This window comes from Lithobates pipiens, unplaced genomic scaffold (assembly GCF_037356315.1).
Source record: "Lithobates pipiens isolate NorthernLeopardFrog02 unplaced genomic scaffold, aLitPip1_a1.2 Scaffold_13, whole genome shotgun sequence".
Lineage (NCBI taxonomy): Eukaryota > Metazoa > Chordata > Amphibia > Anura > Ranidae > Lithobates > Lithobates pipiens.
Genome location: NW_027507718.1, coordinates 269,980,077 through 270,000,513, shown reverse-complemented (window position 1 = coordinate 270,000,513; position 20,437 = coordinate 269,980,077). Strand labels below are relative to the sequence as shown.

Here is a 20,437-nt window from a genome sequence, read left to right as displayed (position 1 = left end):
AAGACCAGGAACAGAGCCAAAAATGTCATCACTGCTCAGGAGGGGGACACACAACAGATCCCTGCATTCTTTGGGAACCCCTAAAGGAAAACTCACGCCGTCAAGCCTGAGGAAATACCGCTACAGCAGCGGTGATAGAGGGTCCAAGATGGCGCCGGATCACAGAACGGCAGGAGAAGAGGACATGGAGGATGATGAGATCTCCCTTCCTGCACCAGAGGACTCCACCAGAGGTAAACAGACAACTGACCACCCACCAACATTTGCAGACATGACAGAAATAGCTGCAGATGTCAAAAACTCACTATCTGCAGCCATCACTGACCTAAAATCTGACCTGACGAGACTTACAGTCAAATGCCAGTGAATGAAAGGGCTGGTAAGCGAAGTGACAGGGCTCTAGACAGGCTGGATGATATTACTACTTCTCATTTACAACACTTGATTGAAATGAATAGAGATATTGAAGATTTAGACAACAGAGGGAGAAGACACAACATAAGAGCGAGAGGAGTCCCTGAATCTGTCCTCCCTGAACAAATGAAGCCAGCTTTATCCTTCATTTTCAATAATCTCATTGAAAGACCTGAGGCTTCACCGATTGAATTTGACAGAGCCCACAAAGCTTTTAGACCAAGAGCCCCTGATAATACGCTACCCAGGGACATCATTTGCTGTCTCCCTAATTTCTGTCTGAAAGAATAAATTCTGCAGAAGGCTAGAACAAATGAGCAGATCACATTTAATGGAGTAGATGTACAACTTTTCCAAGATCTTTCACCTATCACCTTGAAAAATAGATGGGCCCTGAAACCATTATTGGGGATCCTGAAAGAAAAGGGGATTAATTATAGGTGGAAATTCCCCTTTGCCCTCCAAGCCACCTATAATGGCAAACTATATATGCTCAGAGTCCCGGATGACTTACTACGCTTTTGTGAAAACCTGCACATGGCTCCAGTTGAGCTCCCTGACTGGTATGCAGAATTCCGTATCCCGCCTGCAATTAACAATCTGCCTCCCACATCAGGCTTTTCTCCTGAAAAATCACCCTTTCAAAATGGAAAACAGCGCAGAAATGCAAACAGAACCTCCTATAACTCTCCTGCAACCCAAAGCCCTAAATCAAGGGACTCGAGACAAAACAACCGCTCATAAAAGATCCGTAACACAAGAGAAAAACAAATTAAACAGTTAAATAGCTCACATGGTTTCTTGAGCACATGTTTAAAACACCATTTCTTTTTTTACCCAGTTGATGGTCACTTTTAGCCACTAGAGGACAACCTTTGCTAAGCAATGTTCCTAAACTAGAATCACATATTGCTTAATACACCCATGGCAAACATTAACTAAAACAAATACCATGCTGCAGGACATGTACTTTATTCTCTAAATAGCAGTACCACGAGCAGATCTCTTGTGCTCTTACATATTCGACACAGCACATAAGGATATACAATAAATGACACAGAATAGACATATATTTCTCACAAAACCACCAATAAAGGACCCGCACTCGCCTTAAACCTTTGCATTTGAGGACCACAATTGGCACCCATGTAGTTATAAATGAGTCAACTGAGATGACCAGACACCTCCGTCTCAGACCTCCATCTGCTATTCACAGAATACACAGCTAACCTTCCCATCACACGGCAAAACGGACGACAATATTTTTGCACCAGACAGATTATCATAAATACTGTACTCAATGCATATGTAACTTGATCTTTCTCTTTACAGTTTGTACACACAAGGACTAAATTAATACTCAGTATTAACATATGACAGATAAAAAGACAATACGTTCTAAACCACTAGATAGCGCTTGAAGTACTCTATATGCACTGAGGTTGAATTGCACTGGTCATCTTGTGTATGCTGATTAAAAATAATAAAGTATGATGCAGTTATGTCCTAGATCATACACTTCTATAAGGGCAAAGGATCCTCCTTACACCTGTTGTGCAATTCCAAAGAACTACTCCTTAAAGATCTTCAGGCTGAGTACCGACGTCACGGAGTAAGATAAGAGACACAAAACCCAACTTACCATAAACATTATTGCAACACAGTTCTAAAGTTAATTGTTTAATAATCACAAAGATTTTGAACAGAGATCATACTCATATATGGGTTGTTTACCTACACAAAAATATATATTCCTTCTTTGAATGCATATACTGTTCATATTTAATGAATATCAGATAACCTCTAGAACCTTAATGCACTATATGGGTTATACTCCTGCACAGATGGTCAGCTCCCGGTTGCCTCACAATGTAAATATGAGGTGGAAGGCTTCGGAAGAAGGAGGAGACCGGGAGTTAGACACCTTGGAACCGTTATGTTTAATAATTTGTATTGATATCCATACTATGGTACACTAGAACTACTTTGTTTTTCACAATATGCACCCCTATGCTAGGTACCCGTATCCGGTTACACTCCACTAAGAAAGGAGAGAGACAAACCCTGAGTGGATAAAGATCTGGAGACGGATCCCCCTATGATTCAGCTAGTTATGAAAAAGAGAAAGTTTTATAATCTATATTAGTAATCACAATGTTAGACTTTTTTTCAAAAGCAAAGTTACGTTAGTTCCAACTGTTTTGGTGGTTTATGATATATAACTAGAGTCTCAAGTGTTAATTTCTAAGGTCAAAGAATGCAAATTTAATGTTAATTATACAACACCCCAGCGCTTTCGGATGATAAAGAGCTCAGACAAGAATATTGTCTCCTACCAACATTCTTATCACCCCTTACCTGTCCACCAACGCATCTTCCACTCACCCCCTGGAGTAATAACTGGTGATATGTGATGATAACGCCAGCTTGCTCAATACCCCTGGAGTGTATAAGAGAGCAAATACTCACTTAAGGCTCCATAAAGCCATCCTCTTCCCCTAAGTAACCCTTCAACCCATCTTCTCACATCTAAATTCCCTACCTAGTCCCTCCCCTCCCCCCTCTTTCTCCCTTTTTTTTTTCTTTCGACATGGCATACTCTTTACTAGGGGAATCCCCGAGCGTTATATCGCATAATGTAAAAAAACATAAACACAACTCTGACTCTCTCTTAATGGTGTACATAGCGGTTGTTACAAAACCAGATAAAGATATAACGGATTGTGCCAACTTTAGACCAATCTCCCTCCTCAATATTGACCTAAAAATCCTAACTAAAATTCTCACCAACAGATTAAAACTCCTCTTATCAAAAATCATCAGCCATGAAAAAGTCAGCTGTATGCCAGGTAGGGAAGCCAAGGATAGTACAATCAAAGCAATGAAACAAATCTATTGGGTCAGGGACTCCAAAATCGAAGGCCTTCTGCTCTTTTCGGATGCAGAAAAGGCCTTTGATAGAGTTTCCTGGGATTACATGATGTCCACGTGTTCACACATTGGCCTAGGAAATAATATGCTGAACTGGATAGGAGCCCTTTACCAAAACCCCCAAGCCAAAATCAAAGTAAACAATATACTATCAGACCCAATTAACATAAAAAATGGTACCCGACAAGGCTGTCTCTTATCCCCACTACATTTTAGAATTACTTTAGAGCCACTAATTAGAAGCATCAATCTAAACTCAGATATACAGGGATTCCAAATAAATTGGAAAGAATACAAATTAGCAGCCTATGCGGACGATCTTCTATTTTTTCTCACGCAACCACATTCCTAACCTCCAGAAAATATTCAAGACACTTGGATTCATTTCTAATTTTAAAATAAATCAAACCAAATCAGAAGCACTCAGCCTTACCCAACCCCCCCATTGAACATGACTAAAAGAAATTGCACCTATAAATGGGAACAAAAAAATCTAAAATACCTAGGGGTTAATCTTACAACAAACATTGACTCTATATATGATGCCAATTTTAAACCATTATTAAATTCAATATCAAAAGACCGTAAAAACTGGACCCCTAAACTATTCTCGTGGTTTGGCAGAGCCTTCATTCTGCAAATGACGATTCTCCCTAGATTATTATATTTCTTTAACGTTTTACCAATACATATCCCCAAAGCATTCTTCACTAAGCTTAAAGAACTACAAAGAAAATTTCTATGGGCAGACAAAAGGCCTAGACTGAATCACCACCTACTTACCTTCCCCAAAATCAAGGGCGGTATAGGACTCCCGGACTTCCAAAAATATCATACAGTAACGCACATCACCAGAGTTATCGACTGGCACTGCCATGGAGACATTAAAGAATGGGTACAACTAGAACTCTCCTATAATAAACAACAGCTACTATACTTCTCCTGGACTGTCCACTCCAAATCATCCAGAAAAATAAAACATCCTCTGATCACCACCACAATTGACATACTACATAAAACAGTAACACAATACAAATTAGCCTCAATCCCTGGCCCACTGACACCGATCTCCGACAACCCAGATTTTATCCCAGGGATAAATCAACAGAGACTTCCAAGATCTACAAGGTGTTCCAAATTTCTATCACATTGTCTATATGGTAACAAGTTAAGAAATATAGACTCATTTCAAGAGTTAAAAAACTTCCTCCTGAATAGTGAACACAGAGCTGCATACTGCTCACCCATGACACCTTTGGAATATATATGCTACAAAAGATCCCCATTACAAATCTACTTCTCTTGTATACTCCTGGTTGACCCAAACAACCCTCAATGAAAACAATAGACATAAAGAAAGATGGGAAGTGGATCTGGGTATCAAAATTAGCGAAGCTCAATGGGAAAAAGCCTGTATCTTAGCCCATAAGTGTTCGCTAAGCACAAGGACTCAGGAAACAGCCTATAAAATTCTAACCCAATGGTATGTGACCCCACAAAAGGCCAGGGGGTGGTTCCCTACTACCTCCGACACCTGTTGGAGATGTGGCACAGATATAGGCACATTTATACACATATGATGGACATGTCCCCTGATCCTGAACTACTGGAGTATAATTATATTCTGGATAAAAACCCATTTCCCAGACCAAACTAAATCTAAATGCTGCAGCCTGCCTAATTCATATCAATTCATACACACTTAGCAACTACAAGAAGACTCTAACCAGGCACCTCTTGAACGCAGCTAAAACTTTGATCCCCATACATTGGAAATCCTCTACCAGGCGTCAGGGATTGGTTTGACAGAGTTCAATACACCTATAAAATGGAAGAAATTCAAGCAATGAAAAAAGAAAACAATGTCAACTTTAACAAGACATGGCAACCATGGTCTTTATTCACACTATCAGACGAATATAATACAACGATTAATCCAACTTAACATACGCAGGGTTTTAGCAGATAAAAGTATATAGTCTCTCCACTAGTGATGGCCGAACGGTTCGCCCGGCAGTCGCTTCGTGTCAAATTTCGGCTGTTCGCGGTCCGCCCATTCGGCGGACTATTGGCGCCGTTCGCCCGGCGGACTTCCGTGTTTACTGTGTAAAAGAACTTTGACCAATGATGACACATCCATCATGGGGTACAGGACAGCCAATTGAGACATTACAGCACATGGACACTTGGACATTCCCCCTAACTTATAAATATACCCGATCCGGCGGCCATTTTACATTATTTCTTCTGTCACTATAGGGAGAGGTTGCTGTGTGGAGCAGGGAGAGATTGCAGTGACCCGAATCGCTAGCTATTTGGTACACAAAAGTTCTTTTCAGGACTGGTATAGGTGTTAGGTGTAGTTCACAGTTCAGGATATAGGTTTGCTGTGCTACTGATTGTTGCAGCAGCCTGAGTGTCTTTTGTCAGTTTAGAGAAAGGGACAGGACAGTGTGTCTGCTGTAGGGACAGTCAGTTTAGTCATTAGCTGTTACTATCAGGTCCACAAAAGTGCTATTCCAGTTATTGTTCCAGTAGCCTCTGTTTTGTCAGTTTATATAGGGACAGGCAGGAAGCAGTGTGTGAGGCAGCGAGGGTCAGTTTAATCAGTAGCTGTTACTATATTAGGTCCACAAAGGTTCTTTTCAGTACTGGTATCAGTGGTATGGTAATAGGCTTGTACACATATAATATTCTTTCTTCCAAATATAGAAAGAATATTATACTTGACTGCTGCCCTTCTGCTGCAGTCTGCTAATCATTCACAACCTACTTGTTCCACAAAGCTCCTTATAAGGACTGTTATAACCTGGTGTAGGGTGCTATAGTACATAGGGTTGAGTGAGGTACAGTCTGCCATTCTATAAGGACTGGTATAGGTCCACAATACATAGGGTTGAGGTGCACTACTGCTGACCGCTGCCCTATACTGCAGCAGTCCTTCATCGGTATAGGGACTGACGTACAGTCTGCTAATCACTCACACACAACCTACTTGTTCCACAAAGGTCCTTATAAGGACTGGTAAGGTATAGGGTACTACAGTACATAGGGTTGAGTGAGGTACAGTCTGCTATTCTACAAGGACTGGTATAGGTCCACAATACATAGGGTTGAGGTGCACTACTGCTGACCGCTGCCCTATACTGCAGCAGTCCTTCATCGGTATAGGGACTGACGTACAGTCTGCTAATCACTCACACACAACCTACTTGTTCCACAAAGGTCCTTATAAGGACTGGTAAGGTATAGGGTACGACAGTACATAGGGTTGAGTGAGGTACAGTCTGCCATTCTATAAGGACTGGTATAGGTCCACAATACATAGGGTTGAGGTGCACTACTGCTGACCGCTGCCCTATACTGCAGCAGTCCTTCATCGGTATAGGGACTGACGTACAGTCTGCTAATCACTCACACACAACCTACTTGTTCCACAAAGGTCCTTATAAGGACTGGTAAGGTATAGGGTACGACAGTACATAGGGTTGAGTGAGGTACAGTCTGCTATTCTATAAGGACTGGTATAGGTCCACAATACATAGGGTTGAGGTGCACTACTGCTGACCGCTGCCCTATACTGCAGCAGTCCTTCATCGGTATAGGGACTGAGAGTTTTGTCACAGGGTCATTTAAAAAATGACAGGCAGAGGAAGAGGCAGGCCCTTCCACAGGGGTGGTAGGGGTAGGGCAAGAGCAACAGGCTTGAGCCAAAGTGGGAAGTTGCAGAAGGTGCGTTCAATTACTTTAAAGGACGCACCAGACTTGGTTGAGTGGCTCACTCAGCCTTACTCTTCTGCACCCTCCTCATCCTCTCGATCTGCACCCTCTTCTTCACTCTCTGCTATGTGCACCCCCAAAGACACTACCACCAACAACACCACCACCACCACCACCACCACCACATACCTTCCGCTTGAGTCACAGGAATTATTTTCCGATCCATATCAAGACATTTCTGATGCGCAGCCACTCTTGGTATTGGATCAGGAAGAGGAGGTAGCAACAACCGCTACTCAGTAGTCTGACGACAGTACCCAGATCAGCCCAAGGAGGAGGTTGGTCCCCGGTGTTGCTGCCTACTCCGAGATCTCTACTTATAGCGGTGGGGAAGGTGACGTCGACGATGACGTGTCTAGTGATGTCACGTGGGTGCCCACAAGAGAGGAAGAGGAGGGGAGTTCAGAGGGCGATATGGACCAGTAGATAGGGAGGAGAAGCAGGAATAACTTACATTGCAAAGGAGGGACAAAGCAGACTGCAAACGTATCAGGAGCGAGTCATCGACCATGTACGGTCACATCTGGCGCTCCCAGGACACCGGCACATGGCTCCGCAGTGTGGGCTTTTTTTAACGTGTCCGCTGCTGACAATAGCGTTGCCATCTTCAAACTTTGCAGTCAACGCATTAGTCGCGGTAAGCCCAACACTCACCTAGGGACAACCGCCTTAAGAAGGCACATGAGCAGCCATCACCGGGCCCAGTGGGAGCAACGGAACACACAAAGCCACACTCCAGGCTCTCACCGTCCAACCTCGTCTTCTACTTCTCCTCTCTCCTCATAATTGTCCTCCACTCCACCTTCCATCACGTCAAGCTCACGTTTTTCTGCAAAAAGGCAGGCTTCCGTGGGCCAAATGTTCGAGCGTAAAAAAATGATGACGCCGGATAACCCTCTTGCCCAACGGTTGACGGCTGGCTTGTCAGAACTCATAGCCCGCCAACTACTGCCATATAAACTGGTGGACTCGGAGGCCTTTCGCAAATTTGAGGCCATTGGAACACCACAATGGAAGGTCCCAGGAAGGAAGTATTTCTCAGAGAAGGGCATCCCAGAGCTATATGGCCATGTTCAGCGGCAAGTGAATGTATCTCTGGCACACAGTGTCGGTGCCAAGATACATCTGACCACAGACACGTGGTCTAGCAAACACGGGCAGGGAAGGTATATCACTTTTACTGCCCACTGGGTGAACCTTCTGACGGCCGTCAAGCATGTAACCCGTGGCACCCGTGTAGATTTGGTTTTACCGCCACGGATTGCATGCAGGCCTGACTCTTCTTCTCCTCCTCCTCCTACTCCATCCTCCTCCCTCTCCTCCTCGGCTGACTCCTCCTTTTCCGCTGCTAGCGTCTCTTCCGCTGCGCCGCCCAAGCTCCCCAGAACCTATTCGACATGCCAGGTGAGACGTTGCCATGCTGTGCTGCGTCTGTTGTGCCTGGAAGCCAAGAGCCACACTGGCCCGGCACTCCTTTCAGCTTTGCGTTCACAGGCAGATCAGTGGCTAACACCGCTCAATTTGACAGTTGGTAAAGTGGTATGTGACAACGGTGCCAATCTGCTTAGCGCATTGAAACAAGGCAAAATCACGCACGTGCCATGCATGGCACACGTCTTAAACTTGGTCGTGCAGCGATTTGTTGTCAAATACCCTGGGGTCCAGGACATCTTGCGGCAGGCAAGGAAAATCTCGGCCCATTTCAGAAGATCTTACACGGACATGGCTCGCCTTGCTGACATTTAGCGGCGACACAATCTGCCGGTCAGACGTCTTATTTGCGATTGCTCGACGCGATGGAACTCAACCTTCTATATGCTTGATAGGCTGCTCCAGCAGAAACGTGCAGTTAACTTCTACCTGTATGAACTCTGTGGCAGAACAGGTTCTGGGGAGCTGGGGGTTTTTTCACCGCGCCAGTGGCTGCTCATGCGAGATGCATGCAGACTTCTGCGCCCATTTGAGGAGATCACCAAACTGGTCAGTCGCAGCCATGGCGCCATCAGTGACATGGTACCTTATGCCTTCTTTATGGAGCGTGCATTGCGTCGTGTCATTGATCAAGCTGTGGAGGAGCAGGAGCGGGAAGATGAGGAAGTCGCAATGCTGGATGAATTCCCAGGGGGGGCTACTCTATCTGAGACAAGTCAACAACAGGAGTCTGAAGAGGAGTCAAAGGAGGATGGTGCCGGGGCGGATGAGGAGGAGCAAAAAGAGCATGCTTTAAACCTTTCTGGGATCCCTGTTGTGCGTGGATGGGGAGAGGAGAATGAAGAGGACAACATTATCCTGGATGATGAGCAGGAGCCAGGCCACCACACCGCTTCCACTTTAGTGCAAATGGGGGCCTTCATGCTCCAGTGTTTTAATAGGGACCCCCGTATAAAAAGCATAAGGGTCAAGGACCAGTACTGGGTGGCAACGTACTTAGACCCCCGGTACAAACACAAAATGGCGGAAATGTTACCGCCGTCACAGAGGGCTGGCAGAATGGAGCACTTCCAGGCCTTGCTTCGAGAAATGCTGCATTCTGCCTTTGCGTGCGCTGGCAGAGGAGCAATTCCCACTCCCAGAGAAGGAGTTGCGGGTACCAATCCAACAGCGCCTGCAAGAAGAGGCCAGTTTGAAGATGTGTTGGTGACTTTGGATATGAGGTCATTCTTTCAGCCGACCCATCGACAGGTGTCATCCGGATCCAGCATCAGGGAACGCCTAGACCGTCAGGTGTCCGACTACATTGGGTTAACGGCCGATGTGGATGCTCTGAGGAGTAATGAACCCCTGGACTACTGGGTGGGCAGGCTTGACCTCTGGCCAGAGCTTGCCCAATTTGCAATGGAACTGTTGGCTTGCCCCTCATCCAGTGTCCTGTCCGAAAGGACGTTCAGCGCAGCAGGGGGGATCGTGACCGATAAGCGTACTCGCCTAGCTCACGACAGTGTTAACTACCTCACATTTCTAAAAATGAATGAGGCATGGATCTCGGAGGAATTCAACACATGTCACAGAGGGCTGGCAGAATGGAGCACTTCCAGGCCTTGCTTCGAGAAATGCTGCATTCTGCCTTTGCGTGCGCTGGCAGAGGAGCAATTCCCACTCCCAGAGAAGGAGTTGCGGGTACCAATCCAACAGCGCCTGCAAGAAGAGGCCAGTTTGAAGATGTGTTGGTGACTTTGGATATGAGGTCATTCTTTCAGCCGACCCATCGACAGGTGTCATCCGGATCCAGCATCAGGGAACGCCTAGACCGTCAGGTGTCCGACTACATTGGGTTAACGGCCGATGTGGATGCTCTGAGGAGTAATGAACCCCTGGACTACTGGGTGGGCAGGCTTGACCTCTGGCCAGAGCTTGCCCAATTTGCAATGGAACTGTTGGCTTGCCCCTCATCCAGTGTCCTGTCCGAAAGGACGTTCAGCGCAGCAGGGGGGATCGTGACCGATAAGCGTACTCGCCTAGCTCACGACAGTGTTAACTACCTCACATTTCTAAAAATGAATGAGGCATGGATCTCGGAGGAATTCAACACATGTCACAGAGGGCTGGCAGAATGGAGCACTTCCAGGCCTTGCTTCGAGAAATGCTGCATTCTGCCTTTGCGTGCGCTGGCAGAGGAGCAATTCCCACTCCCAGAGAAGGAGTTGCGGGTACCAATCCAACAGCGCCTGCAAGAAGAGGCCAGTTTGAAGATGTGTTGGTGACTTTGGATATGAGGTCATTCTTTCAGCCGACCCATCGACAGGTGTCATCCGGATCCAGCATCAGGGAACGCCTAGACCGTCAGGTGTCCGACTACATTGGGTTAACGGCCGATGTGGATGCTCTGAGGAGTAATGAACCCCTGGACTACTGGGTGGGCAGGCTTGACCTCTGGCCAGAGCTTGCCCAATTTGCAATGGAACTGTTGGCTTGCCCCTCATCCAGTGTCCTGTCCGAAAGGACGTTCAGCGCAGCAGGGGGGATCGTGACCGATAAGCGTACTCGCCTAGCTCACGACAGTGTTAACTACCTCACATTTCTAAAAATGAATGAGGCATGGATCTCGGAGGAATTCAACACATGTGACCAGTAGACCATGTATATGTCTATAAACAATTGTTTTATTGAGCACAGAGACCTTCTTTCTTCATTTGGCTCACTTCCTTGTCCAAAAAAAGCAAACCGTACTATATGCCCGTACCCTCCTCTTTGAAGAGGTTGAGCGGTGTCATATTTCTACTGGGGCTGCTTATTATGAGGGGCTCCCACCATCCCTTTGCTGTGCTGACATCCTCCTGGGGCTGTACCTCTGCTGTGCATATTATGAGGGGCTCCAGGGGAGGGCTGACAGCCTTAGGCCTGGGGGGCAAGTCCAGTCAAGTGGCCCACTTTAACCCCGAATCAGTTCACTATCTATGCCCACCTTGTATTACAAGGTTACCCATGGCTAGTAGCCAGCAGAGCCCTACAGGCCATGATTAGCTCCCAGCAGGACCTACAGGTGCATGCCCATCTCCCAGCCCGTGGGTCCTGCTCACCTCTGGGTCCTGCTGGCCACTGGCCATAGCCAGCTCCCAGTAGGACCAACAGGCAGCGGTGGTGCGTCCATAAAGGCGCAGGAACGCCGCTCCCGTGTCACTCGCTCTCTCACATAGATTCATGCATTGCATAAATCTATCTATGGTCGCCGCTGCCACCCCCTATTCATGTGCCTGGTCCCTTGTTGGGTGCCATGCATATGAATTACAGCGGCAGAGTTTCTTTGGAAATGCCTGATTAGAGCCATAGGCTCAAATAGGCTTCCTGATTAAAGCCATGGGCTCTAATAGGCTTCCGAAAGGGAAAAACAGTGGGCTGATTACTCATTGGTGTGTTAGAGAACCAAAGACATCGCTTTCCTAACACTGACCTGCCTCACAGCCAATCAGGTTGCTCAGGTCATGTTACCTGTCACCTGATTGGCTGAAACAGGTGCCGCTATTGGACGCCTGACGGGAGAAGAAGTGCAGGAGACGCATGTTGCTGTCACCTGCTGCCCCACAAGACAGGGTAAGTGCAGGGCAGAAGGCGAGCGGGCGTCACACTGGCAGATTTTGGCACACTGGCAGCATTGGGCACACTGGCAGCGTTTGATGGCACAGTGGCTGCATATGATGTATTTTTTTCACATTTTTTCAGTTTGTTTGCCCCCCCCAAAATATTTTAGCACCAGCCGCCACTGCCAACAGGCCATGATTAGTTCCAGCAGGACCCACAGGGAATGGCCAGCTCCCAGCAGGACATCATGTACTGTACCATTCCCGAGTCTTTTCTGCAGGTGATCCCTCTGTGTAGTGCGGGGACAAGGTCATCCAGTGCCCAGGCAAAGATAGCAAACTGCATCCCCCCCCAGGTGGAGGAGGGAATCGGGGTAATAGTGCCATAATGTTTGTGACGTGCTGTGGGGTCACTGGAAGGAAAAAAATGCTGCTGCATTGCTGTCAGTTTGAGAAGGACTGATTGATAACTATGTCAGTGCCATCCAGTGCCACTGTGATAAAATGTAGAATAAGGCTAGGTTCACACTGCTGCGGAAGCGAGAACTGGATGTGATTCGCACCGCACTGCAGTGCAAATCACATCCGATCTCTGTGCGATGCGAGTTCAGCCATACAGATAGTATGGCTGAATTCGCATCGCACCCGCCGTAAAACTCGCACAATACCCTTTTTTTGGTCCGCAGCAGAATCGGATCGCATGGGTGTTCACACCATGCGATCCGATTCCTGTCCGAGTTTGCAGATCGCACTGCGATATGCGGACTGATCTGGGGGTGTCATTAACATTTCACTGACACTCCCAGCAGTCCGCATAGGGCAGTGTGAACTGCCGGCGGGAGGCATGCGATGCGGGAAAACGCTGCGGATTCGCGGCGTTCCCGCATCGCTCCGGTGTGAACCTGGCCTTACTGTATTTTATTGCAGCTTACTGCACCTCTGGACTGCGCTGCAGTGTAAATGGAGCACATAGAGAACAGCTGTATTCTATGTGCGCTAGCAGTGACTGGTATTTTTCCAGTGTGGAAAAATGGCAGTCACTGCACTAGTGTGAAAAAGCCCTAATTCTGTAGTATAAGAGAGAGTGAAGGGCTGCATGTGTTAGAGGCATGATTCTGACAGAACTATTGTTTTAGATAAAAGTAAGCTGGGATGGAAAGGGTGTCAGCCCAAGTACATCTGTGGAATGCCCAGAGCTGACAGGCTACAGTGATTTATATGAGGAGAGCAGAATTACAAAACAGAAGAGAGGATAAAATGAATGGGAAAAAGATAAGTGAATTGGTGCAAGGAGAGTCTGACTTACCTACAGCAAGATTGTACCTGCCGGGAGAGATGAGTACACAGAGGGAGGGGGAGGGGGATGAAGCATGAGTGAAATCAGCCTGGGAAAAATGAAAGAAACTGAACAGAAACAAACCAAACGTGATGTGTCCTGGAAGGAGAGAGGTTATAGGAGTGAAGAGTGATACATTGCAGCCAGTAGGAGAGTTATCACAAAGCAGGTGCAGCTGCTAGGAACAGAGCAGCAGGAGAATGATAGCTTGAAGTTGCTGGGTGGCCGACCCCCTGTGAAGTGATGGGTCTCCCTGCCGGGAGTTGGAGTTACCTGCTGCGCTGCTCAGTTCCCTCCAGTCTCTACCCACCAGACTACAACTCCCAGAATGCAGCGCAGCAGCAACACAGCCAATCGGCGGCCAACTTCCTCAAAAAAAAAAAAGTGTCAGCAAACAGCGGCTGTTTTGATTAAAAGTAAGACGGCCTGGGGGGGAATTTCCACCCTGCCCCCCGGCCCAGCCCGCCCCTGAGGGGCTCCCACCATCCCTGTGCTGTGTTGACTTCCTCCTGGGGCTGTACCTCTGCTGTGCATATTTTGAGGTGCTCCCACCATCCCTGTGCTATGCTCATTATGAGGGGCTCCCACCATCCCTGTGCTGTGCTGACTTCCTCCTGGGGCTGCTTATTATGAGGGGCTCCCACCATCCCTGTGCTATGCTGACATCCTCCTGGGACTGCTTATTATGAGGGGCTCCCACCATCCCTGTGCTATGCTGACATCCTCCTGGGGCTGCTTATTATATGGGGCTCCCACCATCCCTGTGCTATGCTGACATCCTCCTGGGGCTGCTTATTATGAGGGGCTCCCACCATCCCTGTGCTATGCTGACATCCTCCTGGGGCTGCTTATTATGAGGGGCTCCCACCATCCCTGTGCTATGCTGACATCCTCCTGGGGCTGCTTATTATGAGGGGCTCCCACCATCCCTGTGCTATGCTCATTATGAGGGGCTCCCACCATCCCTGTGCTATGCTCATTATGAGGGGCTCCCACCATCCCTGTGCTATGCTGACTTCCTCCTGGGGCTGCTTACGGTGCAGGTGTCAGTGCTGTATATCACGGTGCTGATGTCAGTACTCTCTATCATGGTGCTGCTGTCAGTGCTGTATATCACGGTGCTGGTGTTAGTGCTTTATGTCACGCTGCTGATGTCAGTGCTCTCTATCACGGTGCTGTTGTCAGATGACTCTATCACGGTGCAGGTGTCATTGCTGTATGTCACGCTGCTGATGTCAGTGCTCTGTATCACGGTGCTGCTGTCAGATGACTCTATCACGATGCAGGTGTCATTGCTGTATGTCACGCTGCTGGTGATCATCTCCTGCACCCTCTTCTTTGCCTACCCTGGTCCCTGACCTTCCCTCTCCTCCATTGCCTTACGGTGCAGGTGTCAGTGATGTATATCACAGTGCTGATGTCAGTACTCTCTATGACGGTGCTGCTGTCAGTGCTGTATATCACGGTGCTGGTGTGAGTGCTTTATGTCACGCTGCTGATGTCAGTGCTCTCTATCACGGTGCTGCTGTCAGTACTGTGTATGACGGTGCTGGTGTGAGTGCTTTATGTCGTGCTCTCTATCACGGTGCTGTTGTCAGATGACTCTATCATGGTGCAGGTGTCATTGCTGTATGTCACGCTGCTGGTGATCATCTCCTGCACCCTCTTTGCCTACCCTGACCTTCCCTCTCCTCCATTGCCTTCATGCGCTCCACAGTCCTGAATTGTCACAACAATTTCCCATATAAAAAAGAATGCTTGTAGTTGTCGATCCCAGATTCACCTCATACATGTGTTATGTCATTGGCCATGTGGTGGGACTATGTTTGCACAGCTATTAATTTTTTTGTGGCTGCAAATTTGACCTGTAGGTTTGCAAAGTTCGCCTCCCATTGAAGTCAATGGGGCCCGCCGCGAACGTTCTGGTTCGCAAACTATCGGCCACGTTCGAGGCCCGCGTTCACGAAACGTCCCGTCGGAAGTTCGTCTATCACTACTCTCCACTATTTACAATATTTATAGATTATAGGTGATACATTTTTATCTATAGTATTATACAACCTAGACTAAGTATGTCAAAACCTGTTTTGGTTCTATTATGTTTTTCCCCTCCTCCCCCCATTCTAATTCCCTCTCCCTCTTTTTTCTCCCAAACAAACCAAGCTTCCTACAATATATGCATTATTATTTTATTACCTTATGCAAAGTATGCAATATTAAATTGTTCGCTGACACAATTTTTTCTTTTATGTACAAGTTAACGATGTTTATAAGTCACTTGTATGCTGTATTGGCTTTCAATAAACTTTGACTGTGAAAAAAAAAAAAACTGCAGACAATTGCTGGTGTTCTCTTCCTAATACCACAGACAGGTAGTTGATTCAGTTAGCTGCAGTATATTAGTGTACTGTATACTGGGCACAGTGTGCAGCTAAAGCTCACTGCAGACAATTCCTGTTGTTTTCTTCCTAATAATACTACAGGCAGGCAGGCGATTCAGCTAGCTGCAGTATATACATCCCAGCTTTGTGCAGCTACATCTCATTGCATGCCATTCCTTGTGTACCTATTCCAATACATAAAAGACAGTATGTCTGGAAGGCCAACAAGGAGAGGCAGACAGTCAGAGGCCAATAAAAGAGGACACGCAGACTCTGTGTCTAGAGGCAACAGTCCTGATCGTGGACACGGTGCATCCTCATCAGCACGTGGCTGGGGGGGAGGGGGGGCGCTTGTCCTTTGTCTCGGCAGCTGGCCATGTTGAGCCACAAGAGTTGGTAGAGTGGATGACCAAGCCGTCCTCATCCTCTGTCACCCTTGCTACCTTGGCTGCCAATGCAGGTGCCAAAGCGGCTTATTCCTTGGACTCAAGGTCATCATTGGTTACTCCTTCCCTAGCACCACAGGAGACCCCCCGAACTGTTCGACCACAGTGTTTTGAAGGCTCCGTTGATGGTACCCAGCTTGAGGAAGGCAGTAACGTGAGCCAAGAGAGAAGGGTTGCCCAAGAGGGACATAAAACTGGCAGTCATGTTCCCCCAGCTGCAGCATACTGCCAGGTTTGCTCCAGTGACAAGGAGGGAGGGGATGATGAGCTCACTGACTCTACGTGGGTGCCTGATAGGAGAGAGGAGGAGGAGGCAGAGGAGGAGGAAGGGGAGGCACAACTTCAACAAGGCTTAAGGGCAGCCAACCAACTGCATCACACCGCAGAGCTCCACAAGTGCAGGGCACTGGTGACTCCGCGCGTTAATCCAAATGTTCTTCTGTGTGGGCCTTTTTTGAGATGTGTGCAGCAGATCGCACGTTGCTATTTGCAACATATGTCTGAAGCATAGCAAGCGTGGACTAAACAGCAAGTGCTTGTGCACCACATGCTGAATCAGACATATGTCGAGCTCCCATGCAGCCCATTGGCAACACAGTCCTCTCAGAAACCTGCACTGAGAGGAATAAAGGTGTAGAATTAGGTGTGCCAATCTGCTATCGGTGCACCAACATCCGAATCTAGCAGGCAGATTTGCTTACCCCAGTTGCTTCACTGGCGATAGAAGTCAGCTCCCAGCCATCCACATGTCCAGCAGTTGAATGCTAGCTTGGCTAAATTGCTAACACTTCAACTGCTGCCTCTTCAGTTAGTAGACTCTGCCCCCTTCTGTGAGTTTGTGGAATGTGCGGTACCTCAGTGGCAGGTTCCCAAACGCCAATTTTTTTTCACGGAAGGTGATTCCGGCTCTCTACCGGCATGTGGAAGGCAATGTCCATGCCTCGCTGGACAGAGCGGTCAGCGGTAAGGTGCATATTACCGCTGACTCATAGTCCAGCAGGCATGGACAGGGACGTTACCTATCTTTCACCGTGCACTGGGTGACTCTGCTGGCAGCTAGGAAGGATGCAGGGCAGGGTGCAGTAGTGTTGGAGATTGTTCCGCCACCACGCCTCCAAAATTCTACTAGTGGTGATTCTGCCACACCTCTCTCCTCCACCCCCTGCTCTTCTTCTTCCTCCGCGGCCTCTTCCTTTGCTTATTTGTTCTTGGAACCAGCGGTGCTCTGTAGGAGTTCTTGAGGCTGTTTTTTTATTGTACAGAAATGAGCTTCAGTCTTATTTCTTCCAGCAGTTATGAACTATATAGAAACGTTTGCTAAGTTCTCAGAGCTTGCTGGGGGGTATATTTTGTTAATGGGTTCAACTACTATACTCTCGCCCTAGGGCTTCAATTAGCGTTAATGGCGTACAGTCTTCCTCCTTTATGCTATCTTGTGGCACAAGGCAGGGGTGTGCTTTGTCACCCCTCCTTTTTGCCATTGCTATTGAACTATTGGCATCCCTTCTCCTGTCGACTTCGGACCTAATGGGTTTGGTAAGATGAAAGATGGAAGAAAAAGTAGCACTATGTGCTGATGATGTAATTTTATTCGTATCTAACCTTCGGTCCTCTGTGCCAGCGGTTATGAAATATATAGATGAGTTTGCAAAGTTCTCAGGGCTTACTATTAACTGGGAGAAGTCTGTGCTTTTGCTGCTGGATCCACTTCTGAAGGATTTGCCATCAATATATGCACAACTTGTAATTGTTTCCTTTTTTAAATATTTTCGAGTCACTATGACCACATCCCCTCTGTCATATATAGCGGACAATATTGCTCCATTACTGACAAGATTTCAAATTTAAAGTAGGATTTGTTGTAAACTTCCTCTCTCAGTAATAGGCCGCATACATTTAATTAAGATGGTCTGGATGCCGCAACGTTTATATTTTTTACATAATTCCCCAGTTTGGATTCCTCTGAAGAACTTTATTAAAATCACAGACATTTCATTGAGTTGTATCGGCTGCTGCACAGTGAGGCCTGCCATACTTTTCTTTTTTCAGCACATTCTGCCCGCACACAACCTCAATGCAGCAGTGTAACATATCTTATTTTGTTGTTGTTTATATCTTCCAACTAACACTAATTATAACTGAACAACATTGTGCTGCGATTTTAACTGAGAAATGCATAGCTGCTTATTTGCATTCCTCACAAGGTGCGTTCCTGGGAGGGAGTGCTAGACATGTAGCTAATTAGGGGAGGGAAGTGGGAGGTTTAATTTGTACTTCAACAAAAGTAAAACTATTGTCAGTAAAGAACACTGGAGAAAAGGACAAGTGAGATGGAGACTGCTGGAAAGGTATGAAAACAGCTTACAATGGGGGCAGCATAGGTGGTAACTTACAATATACATATACCTACGATTTTATCATGACGGATAATGTTGGCTTCTTTGTTTTGCTTTCACCTTTGGTCATTTCTGTTTTTGTTGGTTTACTTTTATTTTTATTCATATTATCATTCTATTGTTGTGTAAGATGTATACTCATACAGTGGGTTTGTAGTTAAATTGCCATAGGTATTGTTGTGTTAAATATATACACAGACAGTGTGTCTGTATGTACCTATGATTTAGATATTTGGAATACCTTTCATGTTCCAGTGATATTATCAAAACCTAAGAATGTAGAAGGTTTTTGAGCACAGGGCTTTGCCTGTATACATGTGGCCCATATGAAAAATATGCTTTTTTCCTGCATAAAAGGATTAATTCATTAGCTAACATTCCGGTTGCACAGCCATTTTAGTTACCATTTTGGTTAAGCACCCTCTTACATTAGAGACTTTCATTGAAAGCACTGACCATAATATAACACCTAATGGTTACTTTTGCTGTGAATTAGCCCTTCTTGACACTCAAAGGTTATACCACAGGCTAATGTGACGAATTGTGTTTTGGGTTAATATTAATGCGTTTTTTTATTGCAACCACTGACAGTTATCATTTATGAAAATGTTTTGTACTTTAAAAGTTTTTTTTTAACCTGGTGTTATTCTAACACAGTGTTGTAAGCTCACCTCAGCATTGCAAACAGATTGTTTTGAGCAAAACCTGTTTTGAGCAAAACCGGTTACAGCAACAACAGGTCTTACAGCCCGTTCACACCTGAACGTTTTGTAGCCCTACGCCTGAAGCTACAAAACGCTGGAGGGGAAAAAATCCATTATTCTCAATGGAGATGGTTCACATCTCCACTCCATGTCGCCTGAAGCCCTACGCCTGAAGCTCAAACAAGTTCCAGACCCTTTTTTGTCACACGAATTGGGCTGATTTGGGCGTTTTCATTCCCATAGAAACTAATGGAAACGCTCGATTCGAGCGTTTAGCGTGACAACGAGCGTTTCTACGGGCGTTTTGACGCTGTATCTGCTCAAGAAAAAATAAGCAGATGAAAAATATTTTTCCTATTGGCTGAAAAAAAACGCTGAAGTTAAAAAACGCTCGTTGTCGCGCGTTGTAGTGTGACAAAACGCTCGTTGTCACGCGTTGTAGTGTGACAAAACGCTCGTTGTCGCGCGACAAAACGCCGGTAAAAACTTTCAAACACGCTACGCTCAGGTGTGAATGCAGCCTAATAGTTCTGAATAGTAAATTTCTGACTGTTGTCTGACTGTTATTACAGTCCACTTCAGTGCATTAGCCCAGATGTCCAGCTATTATCTCAGTTAGGTCTGGTCTCAAACCCTGACACTATAGACAACATGAAGAAATCTGGGTATATAAATAATCCCAACTGGGACACCCTCAAATCCCCCTCCTAATAATCAATACTTACATGCAGTCTCTGGCTCCAATATTCCTTACCTGGATCCTAGCCTTAGAAAGTTTAATTCTCAAACCATCATCCATAGGGGGTCCACAGATTTAACAAAATACAAATGCCTCCTCTGAATATTAATATAACTTTCCTCACACTAATGTTTCTCCACTTCACCCATACCTCTCGAATGCACTTAAGGTGCAAATTTATACTAATTACTATACTTATGCCTCCCCACCCATCATATCTAAGAAGTGTTGTACACTGCCACTTATCTAAGCAACACAAAGGCCACTACTTAGCCTTTACCTCCCCACTCAACCA

General features: G+C 46.4%; 1 protein-coding gene across 1 annotated transcript in view; it reads left to right on the top strand.

Moving 5' to 3' along the window:
• Positions 1 to 18,507: 18,507 nt before the first annotated feature.
• The window catches only part of LOC143974847 (alcohol dehydrogenase 1-like), a 79,829-nt gene continuing 77,899 nt past the window's right edge, over positions 18,508 to 20,437 (top strand). The window contains exon 1 of the mRNA XM_077476605.1: positions 18,508 to 18,651. Coding sequence (XP_077332731.1) covers positions 18,634 to 18,651 — 18 coding nt within the window. The 5' untranslated portion in view covers positions 18,508 to 18,633. The remainder of the gene's footprint in view (positions 18,652 to 20,437) is intronic.